At 38.4% G+C, this 23,300-nt stretch overlaps 2 protein-coding genes, 1 non-coding gene and 2 pseudogenes across 3 annotated transcripts; 2 read left to right on the plus strand and 3 right to left on the minus strand.

Moving 5' to 3' along the window:
- The first annotated feature begins 4,651 nt into the window (after positions 1-4,651).
- TRNAA-AGC lies at positions 4,652-4,724 on the plus strand. The gene has a single exon. It is a non-coding gene; the product is annotated as a tRNA-Ala (tRNA).
- A 1,300-nt stretch (positions 4,725-6,024) lies between these two features.
- Positions 6,025-8,711, minus strand: LOC103934256 (annotated as a pseudogene).
- Positions 8,712-11,782: 3,071 nt separating this feature from the next.
- On the plus strand, positions 11,783-12,289 carry LOC103934257 (extensin). The gene has a single exon (XM_018644251.2). The coding sequence runs from the start codon at positions 11,783-11,785 to the stop codon at positions 12,287-12,289; it is 507 nt and encodes a 168-aa protein (XP_018499767.2).
- A 3,058-nt stretch (positions 12,290-15,347) lies between these two features.
- Positions 15,348-16,293, minus strand: LOC103934258 (uclacyanin 1). The gene is made up of 2 exons (XM_009343994.2): positions 16,125-16,293; positions 15,348-15,898 (listed from the first exon to the last, which is right to left on the minus strand). The coding sequence occupies exons 1-2, from the start codon at positions 16,291-16,293 to the stop codon at positions 15,348-15,350; spliced, it is 720 nt and encodes a 239-aa protein (XP_009342269.2).
- A 3,727-nt stretch (positions 16,294-20,020) lies between these two features.
- On the minus strand, positions 20,021-21,878 carry LOC108866118 (annotated as a pseudogene).
- Positions 21,879-23,300: the final 1,422 nt, after the last annotated feature.

Raw genomic sequence — 23,300 nt, forward strand, 5'->3', positions numbered from 1 at the left:
GGAGAACAATGTGGGACGCCCATGATTGTCTTTAGACTTATTTTGGTCTTTTATCTCTTGACCTCCTTTCTGGCTTTTACAATACTTGCCTTCAATCAACTTTTTGTTTTGTTTTGTTTTTTTTGTTTTTTTTTTTCTTTCTTCCTTATCTAATACTTTCCATATTTTTATCCTAAATTTAGCTTTCATTTTTTTTTTTTTTTTTTTCCTAAATTTAGCTTTCATTTTTTTTTTTTTTTTTTTTAGGAAAACTAATGAAAAGGGTTTGAAAACTTTGAGTTTTAACGATAAGGACAAAATAAAGGGTAAAATGAATAGTACCATGTTTGACTTTTTAGTGTAAAAATGTGGTTTTTCGTTAAAATAAACAGTACCACAGGCTTTTCGTTAAAACTCCTTTTTTTTATTAGAGTAGAGGGAAAAATTGAACTTAAGCTCTCAAGTTAAGTGATAAATAATATTAATCAACTGAGTTACAAACTCTTTTATTTCAATGTTGTTTAAAGAACTCATTTTCTTAGCACTTGAGTTTGAATTCCCCCCCCCCCCCCCGGCGGCCTCCCCTGTAGGGAAACCCTTCATTTAATTAAGTATTGATGTTGCTTTTCTTTCCAATTCGGAATTGGTTCGGTTGATTGTAATGACAAAGAAAACGTTACGATGGTAGTCGTAGTTGTCTTTCCTCTTTGCCCTACTGCTTCTCTAAAGTGCGTAGAAATTTTGGCGGTTTATATACAAATATTTGATTGTCATCTGTATACATATATAACATGTAACAATGTTGCTCATCAGCTAGCAAACGATGCTTTTTAAGTTATAGACTTGCAGTAGGACTCGAAGACACCGATGCGAAAGTACCTGGACACCAGGATTGTATGCCTCAATTCTAAGTCCTAAAGGGGGCGCAAAACAAACATGAGTGGACCAAGTTGATATATATAATAAAACAATTATCAACATACTATCTCCCAAGTTTTATGAAAACACATATATCATGAAAAAATACGTTTTCTAAAACCTAGCATGCCATGCAATGTCTCAAAACATAACTCATATATATAGTAATCATTAGTGAATGTCCAATATCCCTCCAGGCTTCATGCCAACTCCTTGTCTCTGAGCAAACAGTCAAAGGAAAATTACCCCCAGGCCCCGTGCCAGCTCCTCGTCCATGTGCTAATAGCCAAAGGAAAAACACTTCAAGCCCTATGCCAACACCATAATCGTCGCCCGAGACGGACCGGAATCTATCCCTCATCCCGTAGCAGAATTGGGACCACTAGGTAAGTACAAAACCATTGAACATACATATATTTGAAAAACAACTTCATAGTATAAAGTCATTCATCATCTTTACTATAAAGAGGTGTTCTAAACATGTTCTAAATATCATATCAGTCATCCATCAAATATTCTATAAGAACATGGGTTGTAGGAAAAATAGTAATAATTCAAAATAGCCTCAGTAAGCATGTTATCTCAAAGCGTTTCATAGAACATAATTGTTAAATCATGCTTTTCCATGTATGCATTTCTACTATCAAAACATTCATTTTTAGAAGGGGTCCACTCACAGATACTTAGCCTGCGAAGAGCCACGCAAACTAGCGAACACGGAATTGCCACAAATAATTGCCCTTAAGCACATAAAGGGTACAATTAATAAAGCTCTATTATAACCATTGAATTTGGGAAAACGGACATTGCAAATGGATTCAAAACGTCGAATTACTTTAAAAAGGGTCCCGGGTAATTTTCAGAAAAGTCAATAGAGGAATATTCCATTGGATCCGAAACTGGGTTAGGCTGAGGGCCCAAGGATTTAAAGGGTTAAGGGTTAAGGGTTTTGGGTTTTAAAGGGTTAAAGGTTTCGGATGCACGGGCCTAAGGCTCTAAAAGGAAATGGCCCAAAGGCCTTTTGGGTTTTTAAAAAGAAATGGGTTTAAGGGGAAATGGGTTTAGGGCTTGGGCTTAAGGCCCCTAACAACACACGGCCCAAAGGCCCTTAGAACTGAAATGGGAAAATGGGTTTGGATTCAGGGTCTTCACAGATGAGGCCCAAGGCCTTTAAAACAATTAATAAAAATAAACTAAAAACAAAATAAAATAAAAGGAGGTTGGGTTGGGCTTGGCAGGAATGGCCTGAAAGCCTTAGACTTAAAAGGATTTGGGTTTGGAGTAATTGGGCTAGGTCTCAGCCCAAATGGGTTTGGGTTTGAAGGCAAACTAGTTGGGTTAACTCATTTTCAGGCCAAGTTTTTGGCCAGTTTTTGGGTTGATTTTCCAAGGCTCATAACTTCTTCGTTACTCATCCAAATCAAGTGATCTAAACATGAAAGTCATAGTTCTCGAAGAGACGAAAAGAATGGTACTTCGCATGATGGTTAACTAGTTGTGGTTTGGCTGGAAAACACCTCAAAAGCCTCGGAGGTCACCGGAAACTGGGTAAGATTCAAATGGATATAACTTCTTCAATACTCAACGAAATTTGGTGATTCAAAAAGAAAAGTTGTAGTACTCAGCAAGACGAAGAGATTGATACCTTGCACGTCAGCCAAATCGCCGTGGTTTGGCGGGAAAATTTGGAAAAGATACTCCGAGCTATTTTCTGCGATTCACACGTATACACCACTTAAAATAACCTTCAATCTAACCCTAAAACACAACCCAAGGTTTTCTAGAAGCTTACCAACGTCGGAAAAACATGAAACACGTCGGAGAAGATGATGAACAGTGACACCATCACTGTTCGGGTTCCATGAAGTTTGCTTGAGTTTTCCCGAGGTTCCTACATCTAGTGGTGTTAGTTTAGGGTTGTTGTTGCTTGTGTGAGTGACAAAATCAAGAAGAGAGGGAGAGATCACAGAAGGGGTGCAGGGGGAGGAGAGGTCCTGGGGTGACGGAAGAGAGAGTGAAGGAAATGAGAGTTGTGAAAAAGGGAGAAATGACTGAAAGAGGAGAGAGACGAGAGGCTCGAGGGACAAAAATCAGGGGCTGGGCTCCTTGGGCTCACCAATTAAGATCCAAAAACAATTTTTAAAAGTAATAGATCTAGCCTGAAGTGAAATTTCATGCATCATACTCCATTTGTTCCGATAGAATCGGAACGGGTTGTACATTTACTTATCATTTTATTTCAATTTCATATATCCGTTAGAAAATCTGTTAAGTAAACCTTTAAGTGATGACATGGCAAATATGGGATCCATATTTGCGCTGACGTAGCTACCACATTTGCGCCACGTGGCAAGAAAAATAATTTTTTATACATTTAAAATATAATAATATTTACCCTTAAAATAAAAAACCAATCAAACTCTGAAACCCAGAAACTCCCCCAACCCACTTCTCCATCTCCTCCTTTTTCACCGCCTATTCTTTCTCTCTCCCCAGACCCACTCCTCCCTCTTCACCCCCCAACCAATTCCCTACTCTCCCTCAAACACCTCTGCAACACTCTCACCATAAACCCCCAAACCCTAATCCTCATAATCCATCTCATCCCTGATCACCCCTAACCCACCTCCCAACTCGCACCCTCACCACCCTGTTCGTCCTTTTCGTTCTTGAATTTTGAATTTGATTGCAGATAGAAAATTGATATATAATAGTTAGAGAATCAAGCTTAATTTTTTTTATTAAGCTTAAGAGGAAGCTTAACCTTGTTGAAATGGAAGAAAATTGATTAAGCTCACGAACGTATTGAAAAGCTCGGCGGCAATGGAGAAGCCCAGCGGCAGAATCGGAATCGAAGAACCGCATTTCAACAAAGACAGTGGCGGCTGAAGATTGGTCTAGTTTAAGCCGAGCTCCATGTTCTTGACGAAGATGGGTTAGAATTTCATCGAGGGGAGCAACGAGAAGCAAGCTAAAGGTGGGTCGGGGGGTGAAGAGGGAGGAGTGGGTCTGGGGAGAGAGAAGGGATGGAAAGTGAAGAGGGAGGAGATGGAGAAGTGGATCGGGGGGTTTCTGGGTTTTTTTCTTTTTCCTTTTTTTTTAATAGGGTAAATAATATTATATTTTAAATATATAAAATTTATTTTTCTTGCCACATTGCACAAATATGGTAGCCACGTCAGCACAAATGTGGATCAATTATGCAACTAAATGATTATTCATGCTAATTGCCCCTTTCAAGAAGTGTAATATTGCATTTAGCATACTATCAAACATCTATCGTTTACATGTGCATATGTGAAAGATACATTTTAAGAAGTGTAATATTGGACTTAGCATATGTCTATAAAACTAAAATCTATTTAAAATTATTTTCACTTTGGACTTGTACTCATAGGTCTCGTTTGTTGTTTAGGGTTGTACAACTCACTAAACTAAATGAGTGTTGAATTGAAATATGGATAGCAACTTGCATATTTGTCTAAGTGAAGGTAGAAGATAGAAAAATCATGCTGAAAAATTATTTCTCTTAATGAATCTCCACAAAATAGTGGATTGGGGGACGAGTTTTCTTCATAACTTCTCCATCTTTTATCTTCACCTAGATAAAACATGCAAATTGACATTTATATTTTCATTCAATATTCATTGAATCTAGTGAGTTATCCAAGTCAAACCAATCCAAAACCGCAAACAAGCATTTAAACAAGTGGAATGGTAGGTTATAAAATATTTGTTCGTCAAACTATCAATCGGGGATGTAGCTCAGATGGTAGAGCGCTCGCTTAGCATGCGAGAGGTATGGGGATCGATACCCCACTTCTCCATCCTTTTTAAACTTTTCAGTTTTTTTTTTCACTCTTCTTTTTATGAGAGGCACAAGAGGGAGAGGAAACTGAAATGCCCACCATCTTCACGAGCTTTACAAATATATTTATACACACACCCACACACACAAACTACTCAAAAAATCTCTCTGCACGTTCACTCTCCATCTCAAACAACAAACTCTCAGCCCACCATTCACTTCCCTGCAATGCGGAACCACCTTCAATCCCTTGCCAAAACCAAATCCTTCCCAAAAGGCCAGCAGCTCCACGCCGTCGCCATCACCACAGGAAATCTCATCAACAACACCTATCTCAGCACCAAGCTCGCCGCTTTCTGCGGTAAAATGCCCCAAGCGAAGGTGATTTTTGATGGGATTCTACTGAAAAACGCGTTCCTGTGGAATTTCATGATCAGAGAATGCCTGCAATTGCTGTTCGTTCAAGTCTCTGGTTTTGCACCGTGAAATGCTTAGTTTTGGACAGAAAGCGGACTATTCTACGTACCCTTTTGTTCTCAAGGCGTGCGGCAATCTGTTGGTTTTGGAAATTGGGAGGAAGGTTCATGGGGAGGTTGTGGTTAGTGGGTTGGAGTCGGATATTTATGTGGGCTAATGCTCTTCCAGCAATGGACTCGAAGTTCGGGGATATGGGGTTGGCAGGGCGTGTAGATGAAGCATATGCGATCATTAAGACCACGGAAGTAGAACCTAGCAGTGATATATGGGCTCACTTCTTTCTGCTTGCAGGCTACACAAGAATGTTATGTTAAGCTGGCGGACATTGCAGCACAAAAAGTTTCGAAATGAACCCAAACCGAGTGGGGAGCTACTTTTGCCTTTCCAACATTTATGCTTCTGAGAATAGATGGGATGATGTGGAAAGAGTGAGAGCCAACGTGAGAAGGAAGGGAATGAAGAAACACCCGGCTACTGCTTGGTGAAGTTAGATAAGACGGTTCATAGGTTTTTGGTTTGAGATAAGTCACACCTATTGACGCGATATATTTTTGTCAAGTTAAAAGACTTGAATCTGCAGCTCAAGGAAGCTGGGATACAAGCCTGACACCAGCTTCAGTATTCTATGACGTTTAAAAGGAAGTAAAGGAGAAGATGCTTTGGGATCATAGCGGAGACTTGCAATTGCTTTCGCCCTTATTAACACAACCTGGGACAACAATCAGGATAACCAAGAATCTTCGTGTACGTAGCGATTGCCACACAGTAACAATAATGATCTCTATGCTTATGAATTGAGAGATTATAATGTGAGATATCCGTAGGTTTCACCGCTTTAGACATGGAGTTTGCTCTTGTGGGGATTATTGGTGAATGATACTGTCATAAGATTATCTGTACATTCATTCCATGGAAAATACAGATTCTTTTATTTAAACAGCAGACATCTCAAATTGATTTGACATATTGCCATCCTATGCCAATTTATTGGTTGCTTCCCTCCCAGCTTGGCTGTTGTATCACTTAAATACAGAAAAGATTTTGCTTATCAAATTAGAAACTAGGCCAAGAAGTCCACCAGCTCCACCACTGACACTCATATCTGTTTCTTTATCCCATGCGAATGGCTCCACTGCTTTAGTTTCTTCCAGCAGATCTTCAATTGAAGTCTCTGGTTTCAACCGCTTCAAAGGACCTAGGTGGTGATTGTACTTCTCTGGGTCTGGACGGTAATCCTGCATAAATGAGGGATCTGATGACATATTTCACCAGGAAAGAGCATGTCCTTAAGGCACATACATAAAGATTTTCTTACCTGATCAGCATGCATCTTTTTTACAAATATCTTGAACGTATCAAGATTCGTCTTTTGTAGTAGTTCATCAGACAAACGAAGGTATGTCACCCCGTACATCCTTAATTTTGGTTGGCCGTCTTTATTGATGCCATTTGGCCTAGCATTTAGAAGGATTTGGTCATAAGCCACACTGTCGTATCTAGAAAGTGCATTTTCTCAGCAACTTCTATGCTTTTCTCTCCAACCTCCACTCAAAACCTGCACATGCATTTTGCAAAACATGATTGTCATAGTATGCAGTTGTCCATTTTCAATGCATCCTTGGTTTAACTTGTTTGTTCCTTCTTAAATTCGTTAGTGATGCGCTTTTACTTTCCATATTTTTCTCATTGAAATAAATTCGTTAAGAAACATATTTGATTCAGAACCTGGGTGTTACTGGATGTCAGGAATCGAATTTCATTTTTCTGATTCTGTATAATTGTCAAACTGAAGAAAGATAAATTTTTGTAGGGTTTTCCGAGACAATGTTATATGGAGGTAATTGTACAAGAAGAAAACAGTAAAACAGTATTTTCTCAATGACAAACGAAACTGAAGTAGGAAAGTTGGTATTCATAAATTTCAAGATATTTACCTGCTGAACAAGTTCCTGAGGCGCACTTGTGGCATCAGCACTTTGTTCTGAGTTCCTCATCTCTAAACATGTGAAATTCAAAATTGCATGATGCCTTGACAACATCCTTGCTATAGGTCTGTACCCATCTCTATCTTTCAAGTTGTAGTACCCTGCAGTAAGCTTCGCGGCGTGATTATCAACTTCATACCACCAGTGAATTCCAGATACCTGTTTCGATAATCAAGCACAGACTCATCGATTAACACGGGGGTTAAGATGGTAAGTAATGCTAGTATGAGGTTGTTACGACATTAGAATATTTACTTTGGCAGCTAGCTTTAATTTACAGCTCTCAAAAACTTTGTTGGCTTCATCCAGGATCTGATCACCATGGATCAGTAATTTGTTAGAGTACCAAGTCAAGAAGAACTTCCCTTTCTCAGTAACGTATGTCCCGTTTGATCTGCAGAACCCTGAGGATTCAGGAGTGTCATTGTATTCTCTGGCGTTATCCGGCAATGCCCATTCAGGATGACCTGCAACCGTTGCAGCCTCTTTAAGCTCTGCTTGGAGATACTTGTCATAGCACTGCAATATGGAATAGGTAATGTGCTTAAAACTCAAACCTGCTTAATGTTTCCAGTAAGCCGTAGGATTGTCAAATTAATATATCAGTCCCACCTGAAATTCTCCAATCCCTGGAAAAGCCCATCCTTGACTTTCCGGATAAGAGGGATGCCTGAGCTCTCCTGCAGGGCCAAGCCCTACTTCAATGTCTACAATAAGTCCGGTTTCTAGAAAATCCGACAGTTCTCTCTGAAGCTTTCATGTAATCACTATATATCTGTAACAGAAGGATTAACGTATAAGTAACCTTGATAAAATGAATGCTAGCTGATGGCATGAACATTTTACATGTTGAAATCTTGTGAACCTTACTTCCACAGCAGTTCGTCCGTCAAAGAGACGCAGGCTATCCACACCTAGAGACCTTTGAGATTGGTATAAAGGATATCGGGGTCTGATTCTCCGATCTCAAGTACCCATTTGGGAATGGGAATTGTTACAACATCTCCTACATTCCCACCACATTGGTGAATGACAGTATAGTTTGTAATTTCAGCCCACAATCTTGAACTGCTTGAAACACGCTCCTATAGCACTCCAATCATACTGCTTAGGCACTTTGGATTCTATGATCCCCTACCACACATCTATCATAACCCAATCGACACCTGCCGCTCGTAGCTCCTTCAGATCCTTTACGAGTTTGTCTCTGTCTTCCAAAACATTGTCAACCGTAACAACTCCCAACTGGTACGAAGACAACCCGAAAAGAAAAATTAGAACTTTTTGTGATGATCATTATATTTCAAACTATAATGCATACATGTTGCGCGTGAAAAGAAGAGTTATGACTTACAGGGAGCATCACGAAGATTGGCACATAATTTTTTAGCATCGTTTCTTGATAACTGAGGGAAGTTGCCACCTGCATTGTTGTGTAAGAGAAGATCTTTTAGGGTTTGATTTCTCTAAAACGATGGAGTTGATGCAGTTTTACTACTCCAGCCTGCTGCCTTTTATAGAACATATATCACTATCTTGATGACCAAAAAAAGAGATAAGCACTTCTTCTGTTGCACCTTATCTTTGCACAAATTATTGGCAGCCCCAATGGGGGGTCATTTATCATCTAAAATCCACATGCTTATTTTGTTTGCATGCTTATCTGCTATTTGGACCACCTCGGAGAGTCTGATACCATATATAGCCCTCAAACAACTTTACAAAACTAGGTCATAGATGCATTATACAAGGAGCATTAAGGTCATTGAACCCATGGGGACGGAGGACCTTTATCTACAGCATCATTAATCTTACAGTGAAAACATAAACTTGCCCTCCCTTCAGCACATGTTCTAGGCTTTTTAAAGATTCAAACTCATGGATTTTTTTTTTTGTTTGGTCAATATTTCAAACACATGCTTCTTGTGTCTCTTTCATGACAGAAACTTATCTATGCCATGCGGCAGTATCTCAAACCAACCACGCACTACTATGCGTTTTGACGTTCTTACACGAGTTTTTGACTTGAGATACCACCACAATAACCCCTTAATAAGGAAGTTCTTCTCTTGTTTCAGCCCTTAAGATTTTTATGAAAGAATTTGTAGATGAGAAGATTGTGAGGAAGTCATTTACCTTTCGTTCTGTGGTGGAAATTTCAGATGCAACAACTCGAGGACTTTGGATTACACTGCAGGAGCGGAAAGCTGTGGCTGAGCTGGTTCCTTGCCTCCCTCTGCACTCTCGAGCACGTTTGAAGGTGGAACATGCGGGCAGAAGAAGCACCTACTGTGATAAGCAGTTACTTTCTCTCCCAAACCACTGAAAGCTGTGCTTATTGTCATGGGGACTATACGTAATGACGATGCTACCACGCTATAATATTATGGAGCAGAAAAGAGGCCGTGCGACATGAAGCGTGATGTAGTATGAAAACTCTGGTTTCTTGTTGCCTGCATTGATATATAGGTTATGGTAATGGAAGATTTTCTAGAGAGTTTTGGTTGGAGAGGAAAAGAGAAGACAGTGGCCACATTATTTTCTGGCCATGCTTATTGTTGTCTTCTTTTCAAGTCATTTTCTTCTCCATTTTTTGTGGACTTGAGAGCATATGTTCAAAGATAGAAACAAAAAATGCATCCGAACAAGAAAAGATTGTATTCCTTTGAAAAGTGGTATGCCTTTTCGTTTTTAGGACGAATGATAGGATATTTATTGTGGCATGCCTATTTGTTTTTTTGGACAAATGATAGGATATTTATTCATAACAAAGTTCTGTCACTGCAATAGGTTAGTCACGACTGTTGGTAGATCCACATAGGACAATGTACGGAATTGCCTTTCACTTGCCGTTAATGCATACGGCAACATGCTTGACAAAGCGTCTCGAGCCAAAGCAACTAGCTACGACCCACTATTGCTACACAAGAAATTGTCCGATCGTTTTTGTTGTTTCGTTATGACTGCTACGAAGGAAAGATGCTTAAAAAAATGCTTCAATGAGGTCAAGGGTAACATAGGTGGCCAAGATAAACTAACCAAAGTGTTGTGCGAGCTTCATCTTGTTTTCGAGAGAAAATATTCCTAGAGCAGCTCTTGGCCATGGCTAGTTATCAAACTCAATATAAATATTCTTCGACCATACATTCAAGTGAATTGAGCCGGATACATCCTCAATGAAATGGAGACAAGTACCACTAAATCAAATGTGTCACTTGTTAATTGTGATGTGAATCAATGGCTTGGAAATTGAACTTAGCCATCATAAATCCAAGATCCAAGTTAGCCAAACCAAATCTAGAGGCTCGCAACTATAAGGCTTCAAAAGCATTGGAGCCCATAGGACAAGATTGTAAATAGTAGGGAACCGAGGGTTAGTTGTTAAAATCAAGTGATCCCGATCGGAAAAGGATCCCGAGGATCATTTTCTTGGGAATCTAGGAGATCATATGATCATAATCGTTCACCGTACACCGTGTGATAAAAAATTATTTTAAAATTAAATATAAATGGTACTTAACGAAAACTGACTGCACGATATACTATAAACAATCATGATCACGAAATCTCCAAGAAAATGTTCTGGCAAGATCCCTTTCCATCCAGCTCCATCCCAAGGGGAATGACATGGCACTTTGGCTGGCAGACATGGTTGGTGGCTCAACTTCCAATAGGACCTGGATTGTCTGCCCTTCCCATCCCATACCATTTCCATCCCCTTCTATTTATGTGGTTTAAACCACATCAACATTTTATATTCCTATTATTTTTGTCTTATTATTTCTATAAAAAAAAAATAATATAAAATATTGATGTAGTTTAACTATAACCACATAAATAAAAAAAAATAGGAAGAGTATGGGATGGGAAGGACAAACAATCCAGATCCCTTCCAATATATCCTCTTCAACGGCTTTACTTTATTGATGCCCCTACTATTACAGAGATTAATTGCTCTGCTCCTCACCTAAAATACCCCTATTAGAGTCAAGGTACTACAACAATGTCATTCAAGTAAAACTTAAATGATACCAGTCGCAACTATAAGGGTGTACTCAAGTAGATTATCGTTCCGAACCGCACCATATAAGTTGCTTTATTAAAGTAAAATATAAGCCGCAAAAGTATAAAGCCTAAAATATTATCCTACACTGGTATAACTTCATGTGAAATGCTTTCTAATAACTCAAATTCTCGAATGGTAAAAAATGTTAAATTGGATCAGCTGACCCTCCAATCTCCGAGAATAATGTAAGTTGCATCCCTATTGGTTATTAATAAAATAACAGTGACATCATATGTTAATAATGCTTACCTTTATACTATTAGTACGACAAGCTAATGACGATAAAACCATGCCTTTACCCATATGCTTTCCACTTTCCCATTTACCCTAAATTGGTCTTCACGTGCCCACAATTACTTCTGTCTCCCAAATTCCCAATCCTTAAATCTCCAAAAATACCCACACACACTCACTACCCTCACTCTCTCCCTCCGCCTTCTAAGCCATGAAAAGAAGACGACGAAAAACACCCAGCAAATCCCAACACCACCGCCATTCTCTCCGCCAATCTGTCTGAACTCAAACCCAGCAGAAACCCAGCAAACCAAAATGTGCTATGTGGGGAAAGCAACAAAGATCTTCATTTTTGTGGTGACAGTGCTGGTGGTACTTGGGCTGGTTTTGGGATTTGGGGTTCTCCGCCACGGCCTCCATAAATCCCACAAATGCTCCGCCGATTCGGATTCCTGCCGCCCTCTTTCCTCCCCACCAATTCAATTCCCTAACCCCAATTCCGGTTCGAACCAGCCCAGCCCACCATATTCCGATCCAACTCTGACCCAGCCCAGCCCACCTAACCCCAATTTCAACCCGCCTCCTCCGCCTAACCCTGATTTGACCCCGTCTCCGCCGACATCAATCTCAACCCCGCCTCCTCCAACTCCGCAGACATCACTTCTAAGCCCACCTCCGCCGACATCAATTCTGAGTCCACCTCCGCCTAACCCAACTTCCAATCCGCCATCTTTTCCGCCGCCTCCGCCGGCTACAACGGCGGCGCCGCCATTCAGTCCGCCAAGTGAGGCCCAGGTGACTCCAAGTCCTGCCCGTGTTTAGCTGCAATCTGATAGTACAAGTTCAAATTTGGCCCAATTTGTTAGATATTTTGGAAAGCAGCCGTTCTTATTCTTTGATTCATATTCTTGGATTGATGATCAATGGGTTGGGTTGGGTTGGATTGGATTTGTATATAAGATGTTTAGTGGATAGATAAGAATAAAACATCGACGTCATATCGATCACAAGATAGCATCATTTGTCGTGCAATTCGAGAGTTTTAGTCAATTTAGACAGTCTCGGTCAGTGTAACAGTGTTTCTTTCTTGTACTATGAATCAGATGACTACTTTTTTTCTTTCTTGTGTGGATTTCGATGTGTCCGTATGCCCCTTTGTCAATCAGGTTGACTGCGTTGCCCTACTGCTACAATATTTGCTTTTTCTTTTTCACATTGCAGTTTCTGTTTTTTATATACGTCGGGAAATCAGATTTTTAGATTAAATTTGTAAATTATATAATGTGATATTAATGAGAAATAAGCACGTTAATTAATATTAATGTAATAATTTAATTATTAATAATCATGTTATTGTTTTACAAAATTTAATCTAAATAATTAGTCTTCCTACCATACTGCCTTGATATATCAATAGTTTGTAAATAACCATCAACAAATATGTCAATACCATTAATGGAGAGTTTTGTGAAGGAAAATACTTGCATCCGTTTTATATAATGCATCGCATTATTCATTTTTTGTGACTAACGTATTTTGACGCTATAAATATTGTAATCGGAGCCACTTATATTCTTAATCCTCCTTTAAAGATCATATCTATAGAATATCAACCAAAGAAAATATGATTTAGTTATCTATATGATTGAACAAACAAACAATGTTGAGCTCAATAACAAACTCATGATGAACCATCTATTTTCACCAAATAGCCCTTATAATTCAACTTGTTATTTACAAAAAAGTATAGATAGTTTGTAAACAACCATCAAGCAATATGTCAATACTATTGATGCATAGTTTGTGTAAAGGAAAATACTTGCATCCATCCAAGGTTCTAAAATGCACTAGTCGTGACACGTTCCGATCCCGATATTCTTCTAATATCAAGATGGGCACGTGTTGGCCGACACTCGAAGGAAACGAAGTCATTTTTAAAATGCCTACAAATAAAATATGTAATCAAAATGAAAATGCTAATGCAGGAACATGTTCAGAGCATACAAATAAATAAGAATAATATGAAAGAATTATAATCAAAGGTATGAACGAAGGGAAAAGTCATACACTGAGAAGACTCGAATATATCTTTGTGGACAGATAGTGTGCCTCGATTCTAACTCCTAAAGGGGCGCAAAAACAGAAAATGTGAGTGGACCAAAGTTTACATTAATACTAATAATAGGAAAACCATTTTCTTTAAGAACATACTAACCCTCCGTTTTGAAAACGCATATATATAATACTACATAGTAGTTTCTGAAAACTCTACATGCCATGACAACGTTCATAAAATCAGTATGTATAAAACCGTGCTCAGAAATGATAATATAACAGCCCGAAGGCAAATCCGTAAAACCTCTGTAAATCACATCAATGTTGTACTCTCTAGGGGTATCATAGTCGCCCGAAGGCAGTACATGTCCATCACCCGAAAGTGAAGTTGTACGACACTAGGTTACGCCAGTGAAGAAACATGGTAGGCCCCATCACCCAAGGATGAAGATGTACGACTTTGGATTACGCCAGAGAAGAAATATATAACATCACACACTGACACTAGCCATGACTAATGAAACTGTCCGACACTAGTTTCGCCAAGTGAAGCTAGGGATATGGCATAAATATCTCACACCTCATTCGCCTGAAGGCAGTACCTGTCCATCACCCGAAAGTGAAGCTATACAACTTCGGGTTACGCCGGAGAAGAAATATATACATAGATATCTTCAATTGTGTCCTATGGCTATAGACGTCTACATGCCCGTGTTGTGTGGATGTTTTGTATGATAACCCGCTAGATAAGTACCAAAAACATATCTCAAAATATCATCTCAAATTCGGAGCTCAAAAGCTCAAAGTCTCATCTCATAACTCCATCATAACTCATGTTCATAAACCGTAAATAAATCGTATCCACAAATCCATAGAATTTCATCTACGAAAATCCAATAATTTATAACCTTTCGAAAACATAAATTCGATAAATCGTAATTATCTCGTAAAAGCAATTTAAATAAATCATAATTTCTCTGTAAATCATAAATATAAAAATCCACAAAAACAACTTGGGTTTGATGGGGAAATAAAGATGGGAGGTCTCTGAGTTGATTTATGGTGGTGAATGGTTGCAATTTGCCGGAAAAACCAAAGAGAAACCACTGAAAAAATTGAAGGGAATCCGGTCGAGCCACGCGGGTCAAGGAGAACCCGGTCGGTTCCTCTCATTCTATCATCCCTTCTTTCCTCTTCTCTTCCTCTTTCCTGATTGAGTAACCTCTCTTCTCCGTCCATCTCTCTCTTTTCATCCTTCCATCCTAGCCACACACGTGGCACTAGATTGATGCTCCAACAAATCTGGAGCCTTCCAGATTTATGGTCAAATGACCATTTTGCCCTCTACTTCAATCGTTTATAACTCTTTCGTTATAACTCCAAATTCGATTCCGTTTGCGCCTACATGTCCGTAACGTTGAGTACTATAAGGATACGCTAAGGGAATAGATCTTACATGACACGACATGGCAGTCAACAATAGCCAACGCATTTGCTTCGAAGGGCATTTTCGTAATTTCACATTTTAAAATTATAAAAAACGTAATTTTTTTGGGGTTGTGTTGTTGCAAGTCGGGCGACGGGCATGAACCGAGTGCAAATTTGTCCAATTTGTCCAACTGTAGTCAAGTAAAATTGGATTTTTAGTTATAGCTTGAACATTGTATATGGTAAACACATTGACTGCACAATGAATTTGTTTTCCAAATGCAAAAGGAAGCAATCATAAAATTGGAATAAAATCCTGAGGAAATTTTGTCACACTGAAAACACAATTGAATACATTTTTCATGAACAATAACGTAAATCTTCCTTGCTTAAAACCCTAGTGGGCTAGCAACAACATGATCACAACATTGAACCCCATAGTGAGACTGATCGGGAGACCGCCTTTGTAGTTCGATGATGATGCAGAAGGTTTCCCTGAAGACCCGGTTCGAGAAATGGAAGTAGGAGCTTCAATTGAAGGAATGTCAGTAGGGTTTGATGCAGGACTGATGTGCAATCCAGATGGCAAAGTAGGGGGCAATGTGGGAGCATATTGTGGTACCGATTTTGCTGGCGAGGCAATAGAAGTTTCTAAAGCCAAACTAGGAGTCTCCGACGAAGATGATGGAGCTGAAGGAGATTCTAGTGGGGAAGGGCTTATAGGAGAAGCTGTTGGTGTGGCAGAAAATGCAAGAGTGTTGACTTCAAGCTTCATTCCTTGACTACAATGTCCAATTGTTCCACAGATGAAGTACCTTTTGCCTGGAGAAGAGAGAGGAATTGTAGTGCTTCCCCCAGTGTAAGACTGAATTGAGTTACTTGCTTGGCAAGAATCATAGTCTGCCTTTGGCACTTCAATCACATCATGGTTTGGTGAGTACTGAAAATCTGGATTCATACAAAAGGTATGTGTTAATTAGTAGAGGAAAGTATATGTGAGAGTTAAAATTGGGAAATATTATTAGTATTTCAAAATCATCATCACACAATCTTCTCTTTCTTAACTGTATTTTTATTACTAAGGACTGCAGAATGACTATTGAAATGTGCGAATATCAGCTCCTATATTATAAGATATTGGCATTCAGCATCTTCGAGTATGAAAATAACTTACTGAGATTATCTCCGACTAAGAATGATTGCGATGATGCCCATGTCTGAAGGTCAGTACTCGAATCCCACGCGCCGTTTGGACCTCCGACCATGTAAGTGGCTGCCATGGCCAATTCTATGAGCATGGTCACAACAACCAAGCTCATCAATGTTGTTCTTGGAGCTGCCATATTTTGCTTAATTAGTTATGAAGGGGCGAAGAAGTTGAAGGATAGAATGAAGAAGTAGAGAGAGTCGACCACGTAGATATAAATTTAGGCACTCCATGTATATAGACGCTGAATGAAAAAGGAGAGACATTTGAAAGTGAAGATAATATTAATTTAGGGTATAGTTGTTTTAGTTGGTCAAGTACCATGATGATTAGGCAAGGACAGGTTGTAGATAACATATTGAAGTAAATAGTTCAAATTTTTCTTTTCTTCTTTTTAACGAATACATAATTGAAATCTATGGACAATTAAAGGTGTAGATAAATTTTAATGTGTATCGTGGTGTATCATTTCATGTGTTATAATAATTAAGTGGATGAAAATGTTGATTTATCATACTTTTAGACAATGGCAGAGCCACTATGGGACCAGAATGATCCTTGGCCGATCTTGCCATTTGTTTTTTCTTGCTATACCCTTAAAATTCCAGTGTGTTCTGAATCCACACTTTTCCATTCCAGGTCTTGCCTCATTTTTCTTTCAATCTCTCTTATTGCGGTGCAGTCTTCATTTCTCCTCCTTATTATATCAACTTTTCTTTGGCTTTAACTTATATTTTGAAAAAATTCTTGCTTACTCTTTACCTCATACTCGAGTTTTTGGGTTTGTGCAATGTTTTTAGTTTTCAATTATTATGTAAATTACTCCAATCTCATATGTTCTAAGTTCAAATTACTTATATTAATAAAAAACAAACACACGTGTTATCATTTGAGTTGAATAACACCCTTACGTGGTGGTGTTACAACTTACAACTACGCCGAAACAGAATCTGATGGTTAAATTTTGTTAACAAAAACAAAAAAGTAGACCTGAAAAACAAAAGAGCGAAGCCAAACTTATGCAATGGAGTGGTTTATGGCTTCCACGTTGAAGGGTTAATGGACAGGGTGGCTAACTTCATCTTCATGCATGTTTAGTAGGTATACATCGATTCACCTAATCTACTAATCCAACCCAGCAGAATGTTAAATAAGAAAAATTATGAAGCTTTCCATGACGAGGTCCATTGAAATAGTGACACGTTTCATTTCCAAATGTCTGAACACAACTAACCAAACCAAGCATCCATATGCTCTCTTTCAAGAAAAAGATTCATAAGAATTACGAGGATGCAGCCCCGATGAGACCCCGTGCAAAATTACGAAGAGATTGTAGCAACTTTTTACATGTTATAATAAGAATGAACTACATAATCAATACGTCTTATTTTAAGATATATTAACAAAATAAATTTGCGTGTTATAATTTATGTAAAATAATAACGTCCCGTAGTCATATTTCATCTATATTAAAAAATTCCTTTTGAAAACAGATCGAATGTATGGATGTACTACTCTTGAAAATGAAGAATGTCCACGTATTCTAATACAAACTTTGAGCAGCTACTGAGATTCGCACGTATAGAAGAACATGAAAGTAATAGCTTAACCAAATTCTGGTTTGGTTTACCAAAAATAAAAGGTTCACCAAATTTTGGTATGGTGAACAAGATTTCAAGCAATGGGGACAGGAGAACTGAATTTGTAGATACTATGTAAAATCTCAGTACAAAAGATTCAGTTATGAATGCTAATAGCTTGGTGTAAACAAACCGTACCTTCCATTGACCTGCAACATGCATGTCAAGCAAAGAAAATTGTTGACTTGTTCACCTTGCCATTTAGTGATTGTTTTTGTAAGGATGTAAAGGTACCCACATATATTGTGGGGGAAAAAAAATTGATTGCAAGAGATTATAAGGAGTTTTATCGAAAATGATTTTGGTATTACTGGTTTGACAATTTAAGCAAGTTCACAAATTATTTAGCAAATCTCCATAAAATAAGAATAAAATGACAAAAAAACTCTCAATTTTGGTCAAACCATTTTGGTCAAACCCTCAATTGAGGGTAATTTTATCATTTTGATCCTTATTTAACATACTTGTTCACCCAAGGACCAAAATGATTGATGGTAGACAATCTCAGGGACGACTTTTATTGATTTCAAATCTCAGTGACCAAAGTGAGGAGTTATACAAATCTCAGGGACTATTTTGGCTAAAAAGCCATAACAAGTTCTAAGTTATTAGCTATATCTATGGGTAAGCGATATCTTAAAGCCAATGGTAAAGGTTTGAGAAGAAATACTGATGATACTTCCACAATTGTTAAATGGCATCCGCTGAATAATAGTTTTGTTAAGTTAAATTTTGACGGTTCGGTGGCTAAGGACAAGGCGACATCGGCATTTGTCTAAAGAAATCATAATGCGCAGCTTATTGGAGGCGGAGCTTTAAATGTGGATGGTGCCACTATTTTAGAAGTGGAGGCTAGGGCTCTTTGCTCAGAGGAAGGGCTATACAAAGACAATAGTTGAAGGTGACTCTAAGTTGGTCATTCAGTCAGTGTTGGACTGGGGTGCGACACCATGAAATCTGGTTCCTATTATTGAAGATATCAAGTGGACAGCAACCAATTTTGATTGCATTGATTGGAAATATATTTATAGAGAGGCTAACTTTGTGGTAGATGTCTTCGCTCGCCAAGACCTTCTTATTACTGATTGTCATATTTGGAATCATTGTATTCCTTCATTTGCTCTTCATGCTCTTCAGTTTGTAGTGTAACTATTGAGCATCTTAACAACCTCCGACCTGGTAGGTCTTTCAGCCGAAGCTTCTTGAACGCGTAGCAACCCAATGTGGATGCACTTCAAAACTTCATATCTAGGCCACCGGTCTCCCACACTTGGATCCAATAACTCCAATGATGTTCCCTTGGCCCAATGTTGCCATGCATATGTAACAATTTTAAGTGTTCACTTCAAGTCAATCTAAATTTACAAAGCTTGTTCAACCAATTTAACATGTTATATTGACATACTATGAATGTGAATTGTTAATCAAGTGATCAGTTCTTGTGCGGCTGTCAGATTTTTAACAATATAACATATACATACTTACATAACTTCGAAGATTTGAGAAAGTGCAGAAACTGGAATTCTTCCGACCTATTATAATTTTCAAAAGGTTTTTATCACAAATGGTCCCTAAAATTAACTCACATCATCAAGATGAACAGTACTGTTCATTTTTTTTTTTAGTTTTTAACTATACAAATAAAAATTGTTTTTTATTATTTAAATATTTTAAATTCATATAGGAATATTTAATTGATTTGTGGGACCTAGTTATGTGCCACATCAGCACATAAAAGAAATTTTGACGAAACTGTGACATAATGACCATATTGATTTGTGATACCTATTTTTAAGGACTACATATATTGATTTTCAATTTTAAAGACTATCTTGATGGGGTGGATCAATTTTAGGGACTGTTTGTGATAAAAACCTTTTCTAGAACTAAAATCCTAAAGCTGGCTTCTGGCGTATTTGGAAATGTAGGAATGAGGCAGTATTCAAGAGAACTCGGATTCTACCGCACGGGGCTGTTGAGTTATGGAAGCAGCAAGTCGGTGAGTTTAGGGAGGCTATGGTGGATCCGATAGTGGAGGGAGGGGAATAACGGAGAAGTAGGGGATCATGTATGGACAGTGTCATTTACGTACAAAAGTCATCAAACTGTAGAGAATGCATTAATTGCAATTGAACTGGAAGTACGTACCTTGTAAACTGGACCAAATCCACCTTCACCGAGTTTATATGAGAAATTGCCGGTTGCAACTTTAAGTGTATTTAGTCAAATCAAAAGTGCATCCATTCTATTGTTACCATCTTCACGAACATCCGAAACATCATCTGCATGACAATATGCATAGATAATGTCTTTGGGGGCATATATAAGTTAATGTCTTCAGAAAGCTTGTAGCTCAAGTAATTCGTTTATGTGGTCATTCGAGAGGTCCTAGATTCGATTCCTCATTCTCCAATCTCCAATATAACATGTATAAAAACAAAAATAAAGTAGAACCTAATGCTTCAATTGATAAGAGGTATGTATGATCCACTTACCAACTCCATGTCTCCTGGTCTTTTTCCACAGCAAACAACAAGCGCAGCTTGTGGGTATCACAAACCCCACAAGAAGTGGGATAACTATGATAATAATGCTTTTTGAAATCTTCTTCTTTCATGCATAAACATGAAATTATTACTTCTCTAATTCATATCTAATTCTCTAAAGGAGTACTCAATTCATAAAACTAACAGTTTTGCATGCTAACTAAGTTAATTAGCATGATGAGCATGCAGTTGATTAGTGCCGCTAGTAGTACTTGAGAATGTAAAGAAATTATTTCCCGTTGGAATACCATCTTGTAGATTTTACATGAGCATGCAGGAAGCTTTTGAATGTATCAAAAGAACCTAAAAATTTACCAGGACTAGTCTTATTAGTGCCGCTAGTAGTACTTGAGTTAGGCTCAAGCAATGAAGGAAATGGAGAAGAAGCCGCTGCAGGTGGTGGATGTTGTAATGGTGACTGGAAAAACGAATATATCTCATACCGGAGATAACGTACAGCTCTTAGAAATTAGTGTAATCCCAACAAATCCATCACAGCACTCCGACACATAACTGGCAATCTCCTGCAGGCAAATTAAGCAGCTATTTTCTGCTAGGTCTTGGTGCACTGAGTCATGCCATATATATCGTTGAAATCCGCGTAACTGGTGACCCCTATTGCGAATTTTGAAGGATCGGAAGCAGCTTTTGATGAAGGGTTCTTAACCAAGTTGCCTACCTGACGTTTGAAAAGAACGGGGTCAGTTGCTGTCTGGACGTCATGTAAGTTCACCCTTGGGAAACTGTCGAAAGTAGAGAAGAAACGCCGGTCCGAATACTGCAACGAGCAATTTATGTAGCCAACCGAAGCCTCCTTCTGGCTAAAACACAATTGCCCGATCTCAGTTGCTGTTTTATTTGCACAAGCTTGGCAATCAATTTTAGAGAGATCACCGCGGCATTGAACAAGGCCATAAACCACATTGTTGATCTGACCCATGCTTGTGACGTAAAATCTGATAGTGTTTGATTTCTGGATTGAATTGATTCAATGGAACAGTGTATATGAAATCGAAGATGTGCAGAGAGAAAGATTAGAGAGTCATGGAAGCTTCAGTGTCTGAGATATCTCATTGGATTCTACACCCACAAGCAAGAAGCTCGGAGGGAATATATGACCGTTGGAGGAGGAGTAACGAACTCACTCTCTCTCATCATTACAAAAAAACAATCACAACCATCCATTCTTAAGTCATCATGTAAGATGCTTACACTTGTCATGAGCTATGACTCAATACAATCTAATTTAAGATGTCATAGGAATATGATCCAATGGCTTACATTTAATCCTACAACCTGCATACAAAATAACCATCACAGCAAATACATTTACACATCAACAAAATCCTGTTTGAAATGCATTGGCAACAAGGAAAGTGAGGGTAATATTTAGGTTTAGCTCATAGACACTCCCGGAAGTGTAATTGGCAGTGGTATTACAGCTCGAAAACTGGTCGCGCTTTTGCGGGATAGTAAATTTGAAGAATGCATGAAATAAAGAGAAAATAAGGAGCGTATAATGCAAGGAATTGCATTTTATAAGATGATAAAAAGGATTAGAAGCAGAAAAAATTTCAGGAAATGAAATACCAAAGATTATGTGATGAATGTGTCCCCTGCAGCATTCTAAGTAGAACTTATACAGTACAGTCATTGACTAGTTCCGGCATGTTTTCGTCGGCGACATTTTGTCAAACACTTAGTGAAAATTCAGGGACCCTCGAAACCATTTTCAGACGTTGTTTCCGATCTTCTGTGAGTTCCAGAACCACCCCTGTTCCACCCCTGATTAAAGCGCGCACACATGCATTGCGCTCTTGTTTTGAGGATTTTTTTTGTTTTAATCTAGCGTAGTCAAAGGCCAAAAACACCCTTACTTACCAAAATATATTAGAAAAGAAGTACAAGATAAAGCATATAACCAAAAAAAAAAAAAATACAATATTGTCACATCCCGGCTCGGGCCCCCATCACATCCCGAGCTTGACTCCACCGTAGTACGATATTGTCTGCTTTGGGCCCCGACCATACCCTCACGGTTTTGTTTTTGGGAACTCAGACAAGAACTTCCCAGTGGATCACCCATCCTAGGATTGCTCTCGCACGAACTTGCTTAACTTTGGAGTTCCGACGGAACCCGAAGCTAGTGAGCTCCCAAAAAGCATTGTGCTAGGTAGAGATGAGAATATACATATAAGGCTTACAGGATCCACTCCCCTAGACGATGTGGGATGTTACAAATATGGCTTGTGGTGAATCGAAGAAAATACCAATCATCTTGAGGATTAATTGAATCTAAGTTCAATCGTACTGAACATGTTTTTTGGTCGAAATATTAATCACTTTTGAGTCTTTTAGAGCAAGTTTGGTATTCTATTCAAAAACTTTCATTACTTCTCAAAATATTTCTTAAGAACATGTCTTAAAAACAATTTTCTTTAAGGCTTAAAAACTTGTTTGGTATGAGATTTACAAAATTTTAATTCTTAAAATTTAAACTGAATTGGATCGCACGAGAGGGAAAAAGAGGAGAAGGGTGTTGGAATCAAATTGGTCCACCGCCTCTTGTGGTGTAGTTGCCCAAACTCACTAACCTGTAAAAGAATAAATAGCCCTAAGCAAGCCAAGGACAGGAGGCCAGAGGGTGATTGTGTGCCACTCAAAGACTTTCTAATAATCAAGTTGGTAAATAATATTAAGACTTAAGCGGTAGGTAAGAGAATAAGTATGCATAAATTGCGTTATCAGAGATAAACCCTAGAATGATGTATTTAGACCAATCGAGAAGAGGATCTTTTAGGAAAGTAGAGTCCGTATGAAACCAAGAGAATCATGAAGAAACCTTCTTATTCCTTGTTGGATTAGGTTTTCGAATCTTACGGAAAAAAAATGGTTTATCTTAGCTAAGTCGACAGGCTTCGCCTACTGATTCCAGAGCATAATGATGATGGTATCAC

Source organism: the organism of the source record quoted next, unplaced genomic scaffold, assembly GCF_019419815.1.
Source record: "Pyrus x bretschneideri cultivar Hongxiangsu unplaced genomic scaffold, Pyrus_bretschneideri_v1 Contig13, whole genome shotgun sequence".
Classification (NCBI taxonomy): Eukaryota; Viridiplantae; Streptophyta; class Magnoliopsida; order Rosales; family Rosaceae; genus Pyrus; species Pyrus x bretschneideri.